The following is a 15,424-nucleotide window of genomic DNA, read 5'->3' as shown; positions in this document are numbered from 1 at the left end:
ATCATTTTCCAATTCCAACCATATAACAATTTAACGAAGATGAAACTTCGCCATGAATACTATGAGTAGAGCCTAAGGACATATTTGTCCATATGCTACAGCGGAGCGTGTCTCTCTCCCATAAAGTGAATGCTAGGATCCATTTTATTCAAACAAAAAACAAAAACAAACCGACGCTCCAAGCAAAGTGCATAAGATGTGATGGAATAAAAATATAGTTTCAGGGGAGGAACCTGATAATGTTGTCGATGAAGAAGGGATGCCTTGGGCATCCCCAAGCTTAGACGCTTGAGTCTTCTTAATATATGCAGGGGTGAACCACCGGGGCATCCCCAAGCTTAGAGCTTTCACTCTCCTTGATCATATTGCATCATACTCCTCTCTTGACCCTTGAAAACTTCCTCCACACCAAACTCGAAACAACTCATTAGAGGGTTAGTGCATAATAAAAATTCACATGTTCGGAGGTGACACAATCATTCTTAACACTTCGGACATTGCATAAAGCTACTGGACATTAGTGGATCAAAGAAATTCATCCAACATAGCAAAAGAGGCAATGCGAAATAAAAGACAGAATCTGTCAAAACAGAACAGTCAGTAAAGATGGATTTTATTAGGCCACCAGACTTGCTCAAACGAAAATGCTCAAATTGAATGAAAGTTGCGTACATATCTGAGGATCATGCTCGTAAATTGGCGTAATTTTCTGAGCTACCTACGAGGGAGATAGACCCAGATTCGTGACAGCAAAGAAATCTGTAATCGCGCAGTAATCCAAATCTAGTACTTACTTTTCTATCAAAGACTTTACTTGGCACAACAAAACATAAAACTAAGATAAGGAGAGGTTGCTACAGTAGTAAACAACTTCCAAGACTCAAATATAAAACAAAAATACTGTAGTAAAATAACACATGGGTTATCTCCCAAGAAGTTCTTTCTTTATAGCCATTAAGATGGGCTCAACAGTTTTAATGATGCACTCGCAAGAAATAGTATTTGAAGAAAAAGAGAGCATCAAAAGGCAAATTCAAAACACATTTAAGTCTAAAATGCTTCCTATGCATAGGAATCTTGTAAATAAACAAGTTCATGAAGAGCAAAGTAACAAGCGTAGGAAGATAAAACAAGTGTAGCTTCAAAAATTTCAGCATATAGAGAGGTGTTTTAGTAACATGAAAATTTCTACAACCATATTTTCCTCTCTCATAATAATTTTCAGTAGCATCATGAGCAAACTCAACAATGTAACTATCACATAAAGCATTCTTATCATGAGTCTCATGCATAAAATTATTACTCTCCACGTAAGCATAATCAATTTTATTAGTTGTAGTGGGAGCAAATTCAACAAAGTGGCTATCATCATATATAGGAGGCATATTGTAATCATAAAAGAAAATTTTCTCCTCAATGCTTGGGGTACTAAAAAGATCCTGCTCATCGAGCCGGCTTCCTCAAGCTTAGAATTTTCCATAGCATTAGCAACAATGGTGTTCAAAGCATCCATAGTAATAACATTCCCATTAGCATGCATATAAAGTTCCATGGGTTTTTTAATTCTCTCTTCAAACACATCATGTCCTAATTCAAGATAAAGTTCATAAAGATCTCTCATATTTTTGTTGTTTTCCATTATGCTTAACTAGTGAAATAAAAACATGCATGATATTAAGTAAAGTAAAACAAGTAACTAATTTTTTTTGTGTTTTTGATATAGAGCGCAAGACAGTAAATAAAGTAAAGCTAGCAACTAATTTTTTTGTGTTTTGATATAATGCAGCAAACAAAGTAGTAAATAAAATAAAGCAAGACAAAAACAAAGTAAAGAGGTTGAGAAGTGGAAACTCCCCTTGCGGCGTGTCTTGATCTCCACCGGCAACGGCGCCGAAATTTGCTTGATGCGTGTAGTTGACACGTCCGTTGGGAACCCCAAGAGGAAGGTGTGATGCGCACAGCGGCAAGTTTCCCTCGGTAAGAAACCAAGGTTTAATCGAACCAGGTAGGAGTCAAGAAGCACGTTGAAGGTTGATGGCGGTGGGATGTAGTGCGGCGCAACACCGGAGATTCCGGCGCCAACGTGGAACCTGCACAACACAACCAAAGTACTTTGCCCCAACGAAACGGTGAGGTTGTCAATCTCACCGGCTTGCTCGTAACAAAGGATTAACCGTATTGTGTGGAAGATGATTGTTTGCGAGAGAAAACAGTAAAAACAAGTATTGCGGCGATTTGTATTTCGGTATTAAAGAATGGACCGGGGTCCACGGTTCACTAGAGGTGTCTCTCCCATAAGATAAAAGCATGTTGGGTGAACAAATTACGGTCGGGCAATTGACAAATAGAGAGGGCATAACAATGCACATACATGACATGATAAGTATAGTGAGATTTAATTGGGCATTACGACAAAGTACATAGACCGCCATCCAATCGCATCTATGCCTAAAAAGTCCACCTTCGAGTTATCATCCGAACCCCCTCCGGTATTAAGTTGCAAAGCAACGAGACAATTGCATTAAGTATGGTGCGTAATGTAATCAACAACTACATCCTCGGACATAGCGCCAATGTTTTATCCCTAGTGGCAACAGCACAACACAACCTTAGAACTTTCTATCATCGTCCCGGTGTCAATGCGGGCATGAACCCACTATCGAGCATAAGTACTCCCTCTTGGAGTTAAAAGTAAAAACTTGGCCGAGCCTCTACTAGAAACGGAGAGCATGCAAGATCATAAACAACACATGTATAATAACTTGATAATTAACATGACATGGTATTCTCTATCCATCGGATCCCGACAAACACAACATATAGAATTACGGATAGATGATCTTGATCATGTTAGGCAGCTCACAAGATCCAACAATGAAGCACAATGAGGAGAAGACAACCATCTAGCTACTGCTATGGACCCATAGTCCAGGGGTGAACTACTCACTCATCACTCCGGAGGCGACCATGGCGGTGTAGAGTCCTCCGGGAGATGAATCCCCTCTCCGGCGGGTGCCGGAGGAGATCTCCTGAATCCCCCGAGATGGGATCGGCGGCGGCGGCGTCTCGGTAAGGTTTTCCGTATCGTGGTTTTTCGCATCGGGGTTTCGCGACGGAGGCTTTAAGTAGGCGGAAGGGCAGAGTCGGGGGCCGGACGAGGGGCCCACACCATAGGTCGGCGCGGCCAAGACCGGGCCGCGCCGCCCTATGGTCCGGCCACCTCGTGGCCCCACTTCGTGTGTTCTTCGGTCTTCCGGAAGCTCCGTGGAAAAATAGGCACTCGGGTCTTCGTTTCGTCCAATTCCGAGAATATTTCGTTACTAGGATTTCCGAAACCAAAAACAGCGAGAAAACGAGAACCGGCACTTCGGCATCTTGTTAATAGGTTAGTTCCGGAAAATGCACGAATATGACATAAAGTGTGCATAAAACATGTAGGTATCATCAATAATATGGCATGGAACATAAGAAATTATCGATACGTCGGAGGCGTATCGAGTGCTTCTCCTAATGTAAGTCCCTTGTTTTAGCGCCATGTTCGGGTTCGGATACTTGTTTGTATGAAGCTCTTTTAGTTCATTCCTAGCTATGACCGTAACACGTTGCTATTTTCTACTTCATTGCTAACTTTAAGCGATTGAACATTTTGGTTTGCATTCCCTGCTCTGTAGATGTAGCCATCATAACTTCTATCTTGCTCGGTCGTTGTTACAAAAATTATAGGTATTATAGTAACATCCTGCTATTATTTAGTTCATGGCCAATTTTAAGTAATTGCACATGTTGGTTCGCATTCCCTGCTCTATAGCTTTTGGCATCGTAACTTCTATATTTGGTTTACATTCCCTCGCTCCGTAGATCTAGCCATCATAACTTTATCTTGCTCAGTCGTTGTTACAAAAATTATGGCCCGCTACTATGTTGTTTGTGCCAATTTTTTACTCCATGAACATGTTGGCTTGCATTCCCTGTACTACAGGTGATGCCATTGTTTTGTATCTAGTTCATTGTAAGCTAACAAAGTAAGGACTTAGTTTGGAATGCTATCACTCTGCTATCTAGCCTGTAGTACAAATAAACTTGTCATACTACTAGATAATAATTTTGCGTGCCATCTTGTTCTTCAAAAGTCTGCATTATTGACTTGTTTCTCCGACTTGGCATGACGCTCACATATGGAAAGCTGAACATATTGGTTTGCATTCCCTCTTATACAAGTTCACAGGTGATCCCACTATATTTTGTATCCGGTCCATCCTAAGCTCCAGCATTAACTATCCTCTATGTGTTGCTCATTACAAGTTTATATCCCGAAACATCTTGATTTGCATCCCCTTCACTATAAGTTCAGGAGTATTATTTAGTTCACGGCCAAAATTAAGTAATTGCACTTGGCACATGTTGGTTCACATTCCCTCCTCTTTAGCTTTTGCCATCGTAACTTTATTTTTGGTTTACATTCCTCGCTTTCTGTAGATGTAGCCATCATAACTTCATCTTGCTCGATCGTTGTTACAAAATTTATAGCCTGCTACTATGTTGTTCATGCCAATTTTGTACTCCCGAACATGTTGGTTTGCATGGGACTCGGCAGTAGTAAGTCTGCTGTTTCATTCTAACATGCTCTGTTATATTGGTCTGTTGGTATGCGGCATGCACTCTTTGTTTGCTTATTGTGCGCATTACAATGATCTTGTTATAACGACGAAATGATGAGTTCCAAATTCTTTGGCAAACAATATTGCGGTGTCTTTGCGTTTCCATTGTTGCTTGTCTTAACTTGTAATGTCTTTGTTTCGGATATAGGTGCTTGCATGGACAACTTAAAAGATTGCTCGGATCGCTTCATTGTATTGCTAGGTTTAATTACCATTCAATTTCTCCGGGTTCTGTAATATTTTTTCAAAGCCTTGCGGACTGATGTAATATTTAGTTAGTTTTTATAGTTCTTTCGCGCATTTTTTCTTTGGTGCTTGTGGTAAGTGAGGCTATCCGACGTAAATCAATGCTGCGTAAATATTCTCGGTATCTAAATCACGAATTCCCATCCCTTAAATGGCCCAATTAAGCGAAATCACATACGTGCCGACCCGCAAAATCCTAAAGCGCCTTTTACGCCGGCATATAAACGAGCAACTAAACGAGTGGCCCACTTACTTATTGGGCCAGCCCATTTGATTCATCGTGGACCCCACACTCTAATTGGGCCGGCCCACTTGCTTTAAGGTGGACCCCGCCCTCTCTCGGGCCGGCCCACTACCTAGTTGGGCCGGCCCAATTGCTTTTGTGGTGGACCCCACATACTAAATGGGCCGGCCCTTTAAGACGAAAGTGGGACCCACCAGTGTTTTGGCCCGGCCCACTATCTTGTTGGGCCGGCCCACTTGCTATATAGTGGACCCCACATACTAAATGGGCCGGCCCTTTAAGAAGAAAGTGGGACCTACCAGTGTTTTTGGCCCGGCCCACTATCGTGTTGGGCCGGCCCACTTGCTATATGGTGGACCCCACATACTAAATGGGCCGGCCCTTTAGCAGGAAAGTGGGACCCACCTGTGTTTATGGCCCGGCCCACTATCTTGTTGGGCCGGCCCACTTGCTATATGGTGGACCCCACACACTAAATGGGCCGGCCCTTTAACTGGAAAGTGGGACCCACCGGTGCTTTTGGCCCGGCCCACTGGCTTGTTGGGCCAGCCCATTTGATCTAATGTGGACCCCACGTACTAAATGGGCCGGCCCGATAGCAAGAAAGTGGGACCCACATGCTAATTGGGCCGGCCCACTAACTTCTTGGGCCGGCCCAGTTGCTTTAATGTGGACCCCACTTTGTAAATGGGTCGGCCCGATAACAGGAAAGTGGGTCCCACATGTCTTGTGGGCCGGCCCTTTTGCCTGTTGACCGGTCAAACGAGTGCATTCGGCCCGGCCCACATGCTTAGTGGGCCGGCCATTAAAGGTTTGACCAGTCAACCTTAGGGGTTAGGCCCGGCCCACGTAACTAATGGACCGAGCCCGGCTATATAGTTGACCGGTCAAACTAAGTCAGCTGGCCCGGCCCGCAAACTTAATGGGCCGGCCGCTTAAGACGTGGCGGTGCCTCGTGTGGGCCTACCATCTACCACGGGGTTTCGGCCGGTTAACGCCGTTAAGCGCCGGCTAACGGCGTCCGGCCACGTGTCGGTTGCATGGCGTCGGCGATCAACGGGCTCCGGAAACACTTGGGCAACGGTCCGATTTTCCGTGGCGGAAGGGCGCCCAAGCGCGACGGACCGAAAAAATCGTCGTAGGACTTTGCCTGACGCAGTTTCCACAACAGAACCCATATCGTCGGGTTAGGCCCATAGGCGACGAAAAATACCCCTTAGCGGACGATTTTGAGACGTTGTGTATCAGAACTTTTCTTGTAGTGGCGCGGGCCTGGCAGGCGTGCAGATCGCGGCCGCGCGGATCGTGGGAGCGCGCGCAGATCGCACCACGCGCGGGCTCTCCCGGAGCGGATCGGCGCGACGCGAAGAGCGAAACGAAGCGGATCGGCGCGGCGCGAAGAGCGGATCGGCGCGGGAGCAGGCGGATCGGGCGGGCCGGGGACGGAGAAGCGGCCGAGAACGGAGAACGGAGAGGCCGGGGCGGATTCCGGCGGACAGCGGCCAGGGACAGAGAAGCGGCCGGAGGAACACGTACTAGACTAGAGAATCAATTTTTGGCTCTGATACCATGTTAAGGAATATGCGTGTTGTATTACCAGGGGGCCAAAGGCCACAATATATAGTACATGTACAGGTGCACATATGCAGAAAACCCCCTAACATATGGGGAAACTACAATAGACAAATATATACATCTAACAGTGGCAACACCTGGACCGCGCGATCATCGCCAGAGGGGCGACACTCGATCTGGAGGCCGCGCACGACGGAGCCTCCAGCTCACAACAAGTAAAGAAAAAGAAGCTAAGAAAATAAAAGCCTACGGTATTCCAGCCCTAGCAGCAACAATACATCCACCAAGAAAACACATGAACTCCATGCTCTCCAAAAGCGACACGTCCAAGAAGGGAACAATGCACAAGCGTCGTCGTCGCCCGATCAAAAATCTTAGGTCTTCACCCTGAAGATAGTCCCCGCTCTCAAAACAATGCCTTGAACAAGGCTATTGCCAGACCAACCAATTAAAGGCACGCCTTGGATTTTTACCCTCACTCTGAACTTCACTTGTGCTTCCGCCCCACCTGCATACTGTTGTTGCAAAACCCAGAACACCAAGCAAGCCCTCAACAACGTAAGGACTCGAACCTCCATTGCTAGTCGTCCAATCAAGGCTTCATGATATTCTCTGCCTCCAACTTCACCATGGATCAAAATGTCTCCTGATGGCAACAAAGAACGAAGCTGCGCGCCGCTCCCTCCAGAACCAAACGGCCAGAATAAAAGCATGGGTGCAGAAGACCGAATACCACCCGATCTAGCAAATTCCAGGCATATGGTGCACTCTTACATTCGTCGGCGCAACCTTCCGGAACTCACCACTCCGGCCAGATCAAGAAGGACCGGCCCGAGGAAGGTCTGCATCTTCACACAAGAGGAACCCTAGGACAAACACCTTTATTAGGAAGATCGGCATGCCCCCACGCCGTCGTCCGCCGATCGACCTCATCGGCGAAAGAGGAGGCCTCCACCAACCACACACCCGTCAACGAGTTGTCCGCCGCCACCCCCAGCACCGAAGTAGGCCACCACCGTGAGCCGCCGGGAGGGAGGGGCGCAGATGATCCACCGGCCACCAACAAGCACGACCTCGCCTCCGTGGATGCCGGATCTGCAGCCGTCGGGGTAACCCCCGCCGCTAGCCGCATCGCCAATCCATCACCCGGCCGCCGCAACCCTCGCCAAGGCTGCCAGGTGTAACGCGCCGTAGAACCACCGCCCCGAATCCCGCCCTGGACCCCATCACGCTGACCCCTGGGCAGCCCCGCTACCGGCTGGTGGTCACCGCCGCTGATCCAACGCCTCCTCTGCGTGCCCGACGCAAGAGGGGGACCTGCCGGCGCCCAGGGCATCACAGGCTTTGCCCCGCATGTGCGCACCAGTGGTGGCAGGGAGGACGGAGACCGGAGGAGGGAGAGAAAGGGGCGGCGGCGCTAGGGTTTTCGCCCGAGCCGCCCGACACAGGTTTTTTTTCATTTTAGCACTCACCCTCAGATCACACTCCATACTACCGCGCAGCAGAAACCCAAAGCACTGCAGTAAGCGGCCGACGCCACGTCGGCCCATCCCGCACGCCTATAAAATCGGCCACACGAACTGTACTCCCACGGCAGCACGGCTCCTCTCCTCCTCCGCCCAGTCGTCAGTCCCCTTTACGCGTCGTCGTCCTCCTCTTCTTCCTCTGCCCACCTAGCTAGCTCTGCTCCCTCTGCCCGTCATCCGTCAGGATAGCATTTTTTCGAAAAGGAGATTGAAACTCCCGGCATCTTGTGCATCAAAATCATTAGCCTCTGATTTATGATCTGCGGATTATTGGTTGCTCAGCGTGCAGCCTCTGATGTATCTTTCATTCAATCAATCCGTCGGTACAGGAAAAAAATTGTCCTTAGATCCCTTCTTAGCATAACTTCTCTGGTTCTATACGTTTTTTTTTGACGAAAAAGCAGTGTTTTTCATTGCATATAGAAGAAGGTTCTTATCATTTTGCTTAAGAAAATTAAGCAGCCACCCAAAGTCCACTCAACGGCTATGCCGCCTATGTGTATGTAATAAGTCATCCTGATGCTTACTTGAATAATAATAATAGTAGTAGTATTTATGTAGGTAATCTATGAAGTTGATGTAATTGTTTATTATGGTTATCTTATGCAACAGTTTGGACTTTTTGCACATGTCCATGCTATCTTTCCCAACTTGCTTAGTGAACGTTTCAGTTTTGCTTTCATGCTACTATTCAATGGATGTACCTGGGAGCTTTTTCAACATTTCACACCACACGTACAAGATATGGAATAATTTTGGTTCAGCTATGAGCATGTGGCTACTAATAATGGTTCTCTTTTTCAGTTTTTCCAATCAAATACTATATAACAAAATAGTCTACATTTTCGAAAAAAGGCGCTTTATTACTCAAAAAATTTGACGTAATACATCCGGCCTCTGCATAGTTAGGATGCACACAGCCGTACAAAATAGTCTACATATATTAGTTAGCTTATTTTTTGGACAATCCTATTTCATTCTTGTGATAGATGGTCGACTTTTGCAGCTGGTAACAAGATGAAAATGTCCGTGCCTGTTGTGCTGCTCATTACGCTCCTATTTGCTATTGATCCCCTACCTTCTGAAGCCCATAATGTAAAAGGTCATCTATTGAAATCAAAGACGTTCCGTTCTCCGCCAATCTTACTGGCCCCTGGATCAGTCTCAGACAAGTACCACTATGACATGGACTTCCCTCAAGGTCACCTTGCTATCAAGAGCTTTGATGCAGAGGTTGTCGATGAGAACGGCGTCTCTGTCCCACTCCATGAGACTTACCTGCATCACTGGGTGGTGGAACCATACTATGCTTTGAAGAACAGCCATAGTGCCGATTCGGAAAAGCTTCCGAAGGCGGTACCTGGAGGGAATGATGGAGTGTGCTCCACACTAGGCCAGTTCTTCGGCCTTGGTTCCGAGACCCGCCGCACCGCCACATGGGTTCCTGATCCTTACGGGATAGAAGTTGGCAATCCGGAGAAGGCGCCTGAAGGTTATGAGCAGAAATGGTTGCTCAACATTCATGCCATCGACACGAGGGGCGTGGTCGACAAACCTAGCTGCGCCGAGTGCAGGTGTGACTTCTACAACGTTACAGTTGATGAGTTTGGGCGCACGATCCCGAAGAACTACACAGGTGGGTTGTATTGCTGCTATGATCAGACGCAGTGTGAGGTGAAACAAGGGTTCAATGGCGAGACGCGGAAGCTGTTCTTGCAGTACAAGGTGACGTGGCTCGACTGGACTGATGCGGTGGTGCCTGTCAAGATTTACATATTTGACGTTACCGACACCTCTCTGCTGGATGGAACTACTGATTCTTGCAAGGTATGCAAGTAAAACTTCTCATAACAGTCAGCTGTTCAAATTTTGAGAACTCTCATACTACTATTTTACTTCAAATGCACATCGTTAACGCCTCAAATATCTAGTAGGCTGGGTTATGATTTAAGCCGTTGATTGTACAGATCGAGTATCAAGTCGAGGAATGCACCGCGGTAAACCGAGCCAACGATTGTTGCATCCATATTAAGACTTCTAGAGCGGTCTTACCGCGTGGGGGAGATATCGTGTTCGGTGCTGCGCACCAGCACTCTGGTGGAAGCGGTTCTTCTTTGTATGGCCAGGTAATGGATTACAGGATTAGTATCCTAATCTCTTACCTATTGTGCTTATGCACTGCTCAATGTGATTTTAAGGGAGAACAGTCTCTACTACCGATCTGAAAACGCACATAATCTGAGTGAGACCTTCTCTATATGATGTCAAAATGGTTGGCAAAGCGAAGCCTAACTTGTGAGTTACATTCGACTTACTGCAGGACGGACACCTTCTATGCGAATCTCTTCCGACCTACGGTACAGGGCAGGAGGCAGGGAACGAGGCGAACTACATCGTCGGCATGTCGACATGCTACCCTAAACCAGGCTCCATCAAGGTCAGCGACGGCGAGGTGCTGACCGTCGTGTCCAACTACAGCAGCGACCGCCAGCACACCGGCGTTATGGGCCTGTTCTACATCCTCGTGGCCGAGCCGCAGCAGCCGGCTCCTGCACCATCCCTCTGCTTCAGTTTCCCAGCCAAATGTGAGTTTATCTAAAATTTAAGCCATATTTTTCACTGACATTGCAATCACTCATATTGCAGTGAGTAATCTCAGAACTGCAAATGTGTATGTCATTTGAACCCACAGTTGATCTCTCTTTTCTAGGGTGCTTACCGGCATGGATCTCCAGAAACATGTGAATAGCAGAATAGCAGATGAGCATCTATCTATTAATGAGGTGCAGTACAATTATGCAAGTGGTGATGCCTGAAGAAGATGAAACAATATTATAGTTAGCTTACACGGTAAGTGATCGTGTGCAGTGCTGCAGTAGTAGTGTATGAAGCTGAGTTGTATAAATTTCGTCATAGCAGAAGGAGAACCTGCGGAAATTTAATTCGGCTCCCGGGTGCACATGCCCCCTCTACCAACAAAACATATTTTAAAGTGTGGAAAAAATTTGAAAAAAAAATCTACGTGTATATCTCCATAATATATGTGTGCGTCAAGTTTCACGAAAAAATAATATTTTTTGTAACCTATGTAAAAAGAGAAAACTTACCCGTGAAAAGCATTGTTTTAAGCACTGAATTTTGTCTTTTTACACACGTCACATGGTAAGTTTATTTTTTGTGAAACAACTTTATGAGCGCGTAGCACATGAATATGTACGTGCGATTTTTTGTTTCAATTTTTTTAAAATTTAAAATACGTGTAAAATGCATTTTAAAATATAGGGAGCATATGCTTCCATGTTCCAAAACACCACTCCCGAGAACCTGTGACTAATAGTACGCAAAACCTATCTATTAATACTTTGTTGCGAGTTATTAACTTATCATATAGTATTGGTGGTGTACATACATACTATGCGTGAATTGTCTACACCGTATTAGCTTTGCACTGGCATTATTCTGGTGATGTGACATGAAAATGACATGCAGCCTTAAGATGCAAGGAACTAAGGGTGTGTTCGGTTTGGGGATGGGGTGGAATGGAATGGAACCATTTCATTCCACTGGCATGGAACCGTTCTATCCCTGTGTTCGGTTTGGACAAAAAAAAAATTGTCGCGGAACGGTTCCATCCTTTTGTTCGACTTTGGAATGGGATGAGAATGGAATGGAACGGGTGAGATAATCACCCGATTAATTATTATAAACTCGATTAATTATTTGCTAAACTTGATTAAGTAGTACTAAACTTGATTAATTATTGCTAAACTTGGTTAATTATTGCTAAATTTAATTAATCAGCGTGTGACAGTCACCTGTTCCACCTCGTCCGGCTGAATCGGAGGAACCACTTCATTCCGGATCTAGAGGGAATATTCCATTTGGAGGAACCACTTCATTCCATTCCAGTTTGCAACCGAACGCAGGAACGAGCTCTGGGTGCGGAACGGTTCCATTCCGTTCCACCCCATTCCCGAACCGAACACACCCTAACAGACCGTCATCCCATACGTACCAATCTCTCGATGACCCAGCTAAAAGGTCAAAAGTTTCCAACTTGTTTTCTCTGATATCGTCATGAACATTTACATACGCATGTAATATTGAAATAATAATGAGATAATAATATATTAATATCGTGAGTATACCATTAAATCCAGCCTCTGCAACAATAAAATATCCTAAAAATATTAGGATGCACACAGCCTTAGAACAAAAAGAAGAAGAAAAAACAGACACTCGGGTTATAGTAGTCAAATTCTTTGTAACTGCAACACAAACCATTTCCAAAATAACCCCGGAGTACAAATTCTTCAAAAGCGATGCCCACAGAAGGAAAAAAGTGCATAAACATCATTGTCATCCGATCATAGATTTTAGGTTATCATCATAGAGAAAATTTATGCTCTTAAAACAATGCCTTCAACAAAATCATTGTCATGCACAAATAATTAAGATAAGACATTGGATTTTCACCTTGAAAGATAAGACTCTGTTCTTCTCCTCCTGTGTTGCCGCCCCGCTAGCCAATCGCTGCTATAAGTCACAAATCACCAAGAAAATTTATCATCACAAACGTGGTCCCATTTGTTGTGGAGGACTTGTTGTGGAGGACTGATCATTGTCCTTGCTAGAGCACTCCATATCAACATAGATAACTTGCAAATGTTGGTAGGTGTTCGTTGTCTCGGTTTCGCTATCCTTAATGCTTGTGGCATGGTTAGGAAGAGGCAAGTAGATATTTTTCTGCTATACCTGGAGCCAATCACTTGATCACAACTCTTGTACCTAATGATCTGCTATCGAGGATGGACATTTGCATTATGATGCGCAGGTTCAAGCAAATCTACCCCAACAAGAGATACATGAAGAAGAGAGGATGAAGAAGAAGGAGGAGGAGGAGCTGTCAAAACCCCCTACACCACATATGAGGACATGTAAACGCTTGAAGGCAATATTCAGAACATGAGAAACCTCGCCATCAACTTTCGGGACTCCCAGCGAACCTTGCGTCCCAGTTCAACCATTGGAGCAGCAAATGGAACTTGGAGGACTATCCTCCACCACCGAAGGGAGCATCAAGAGAGTTTGCAAAAGCCTAAGCTCAGGGATTTGTTCCCTAATCACTTTGTTTATGTAATAATGAGGTTGTACTACAACTCCATGAGCTTTGAAATACTCATGTTGGACTTGTTCCAACATTTTTCTTTTCCATTCATTTTTCGTTTCTCTTTTCGTTTGTTTTCTTTATCTTGCTTTTTCGCCAAACCTTTCTTTTCTTTAAACCCAATCATCCCAGATACAAAAATATTTTTCCTTTTATTTTATTCGTGAGAAATGGATCGCCATTTACCTCTTTGCTTTAATATTATTACTTTTGAGTTTTGAAAGAACACATCATAAGAAAGAGAATTGTGAAGTCACTTGCGACAGGTATGTTTTATTTATGTTTTATTTCTCCTACTTTGGAAGTTTGAAATGTTTAGAAAAATCACGTGCATACGGAGTCCGTTTGACATTTGTACCGCAAACACAAAATTTAGGTTGTACATTTTGGTGTATCAATCTTTAACTCTGTGTATTTCATTTGTATTTTCTGAGGTTGGCTCACTACCTTAAAACCAAACGTGTCCCCCTCCTCTTCTTCCTCCCTCTCTCCCATATCTCCATATCCCCTGCATAATTTCCTCTCCCCGGCATCTCTATGTCCACAGAATCTCCATCTCCCCCACGGCCAATGTCCAACAATATTTACCCTGGGGAGTCCCCTGAGACCGCCCCACCCGCGTCGTATGAAAGGAGCTCGGCGAACACTTCCACGTCCGGATCCTGTGGGCAGGACAACAGTCTTGCGTGGAGCGTACTCGACCTTCCCGCCGGGTAGGTGCTTCGGATGTTCTTGTTCAGGTGGGATGGCTGCTTAGGCGTGACGGGGGCTAGCACGGCGGCCATGCACACGCTCGACTTGGCCGCGCAACTGTGGCGGCGGTTCGGGCGGCCTTGCTCCGCGAGAGGTCCATGTTCTCAATCACCAGGGCCGGGGCCGTCCTTTATGTCGCGGATGGTCGGATACACAGGAACATGCGGTCGGTGGCATGGGGGGTGGCGGGCTCTCGCACGGTGGTCTTGCACGCGCTCGACTTGGCCGCCCAATGGTGGCCTTGCTCCGTCACCGGGGTCGGGGACGAACTCTGCGTCCTCAGTGGTCGGGGACGAGAGAGCGAGGTGCTCTCCACGGCAACATCGAGAAGCCTCGAGATCTTCATGTCTGGTTTCTTAGTCACCTTGTTTTGATTCTCTAAAAGTGAAATCTAGTTTTTTACGACTAAAAGACCAAATTATCTAGAATATAAAAATGTGTAGAAGCTAATACTGGATTTCATTTCTGCTTTATTTTCACTATTGCCCTCATCACCCCCCCCCGGTTGTTAAGAACTTGGCCTTCTTTATAGAGTGCTTGTTATGGATGATAAATAGCTAAATTTGCCACATTAAATGTGTTTGATCTTCACGCACTACAGCGTAAGTTTTCTTTCTCGGCCCTTCCGTTGTTGGATGGAGCTTCCTTAAAGAAACATGAAAAATGAAATGGATCAGCAAGGCTCTGGTACCACTTGAAGCAACACACGGTTTGTGGAGGAACAACTCCACCTTGTTGTTGCAACTTACAAGCATGTACAACACAAATGTTAAATCAACTACTTTAATATGAAGGAACCACTTCAACATGCTAGGCTAGATATCGCTCTAGGGGTAGGGTGGGTAGGCTAGATATTGCTTGAGGTAGAAAAGCGTTGAGATATTAGTCCAACACATGAATACATAATTCAACATCTAAGTTAAAAGCACAAGATTTCATTTAATTGATATGGTAGTAGGTACATAGGCCGACTTCATAGCTACTACCTCTGGACACATTTAATCGACGCACACATCAGTCTAATGACATACATAACAGGTCTCCCTCCGCGTCGATTAAATCCGACCGGAGGGAGTAGAAGTTAGGACATTTATGGCCTCGTGAGTTTTCACTACTTAGTTCTACCTATACCTAGAAGGTTCTAAAGAATACTACTTACAACTAGGAAAACAAACACAAACAGCATTGTTTCAGTTCACACTAGAACAGACCACTACAACACATATTCCCTCCATCCTCCAATACAATTCACACT

The 15,424-nt window shown here is 45.4% G+C and overlaps 1 protein-coding gene across 3 annotated transcripts; it reads left to right on the top strand.

Annotated features, from left to right (window-relative positions):
- The first annotated feature begins 8,365 nt into the window (after positions 1-8,365).
- LOC124708756 lies at positions 8,366-11,048 on the top strand. Of its 3 annotated transcripts, none has more exons than XM_047240451.1 (5): positions 8,366-8,572; positions 9,256-10,076; positions 10,217-10,375; positions 10,570-10,834; positions 10,960-11,048. In XM_047240451.1, exons 1-5 carry the CDS (start codon positions 8,545-8,547, stop codon positions 10,992-10,994), a joined length of 1,308 nt encoding a protein of 435 aa, XP_047096407.1. In that variant the 5' UTR covers positions 8,366-8,544; the 3' UTR covers positions 10,995-11,048. The 3 variants fall into 3 exon arrangements, with proteins under 3 accessions (XP_047096407.1, XP_047096458.1, XP_047096523.1); XM_047240502.1 differs by lacking the exon at positions 8,366-8,572 and adding an exon at positions 8,721-8,748; XM_047240567.1 differs by lacking the exon at positions 8,366-8,572 and adding an exon at positions 9,020-9,039 and having other exon boundaries at positions 10,960-11,047.
- The last annotated feature ends 4,376 nt before the right edge of the window (positions 11,049-15,424 follow it).

Source organism: Lolium rigidum, chromosome 1, assembly GCF_022539505.1.
Source record: "Lolium rigidum isolate FL_2022 chromosome 1, APGP_CSIRO_Lrig_0.1, whole genome shotgun sequence".
Classification (NCBI taxonomy): Eukaryota; Viridiplantae; Streptophyta; class Magnoliopsida; order Poales; family Poaceae; genus Lolium; species Lolium rigidum.
The sequence above is the reverse complement of the archived record's forward strand: the minus strand, read 5'-3'. Positions and strand labels throughout refer to the sequence as shown.

Coding starts and splice junctions, on each gene's coding strand:
- LOC124708756 (XM_047240451.1), top strand. CDS start 8,545: ATGTATCTTTCATTCAATCAATCCGTCG. Junction 10,077..10,216: donor GAACTACTGATTCTTGCAAG/GTATGCAAGTAA, acceptor TTGATTGTACAG/ATCGAGTATCAAGTCGAGGA. Junction 10,835..10,959: donor CTTCAGTTTCCCAGCCAAAT/GTGAGTTTATCT, acceptor TCTCTTTTCTAG/GGTGCTTACCGGCATGGATC.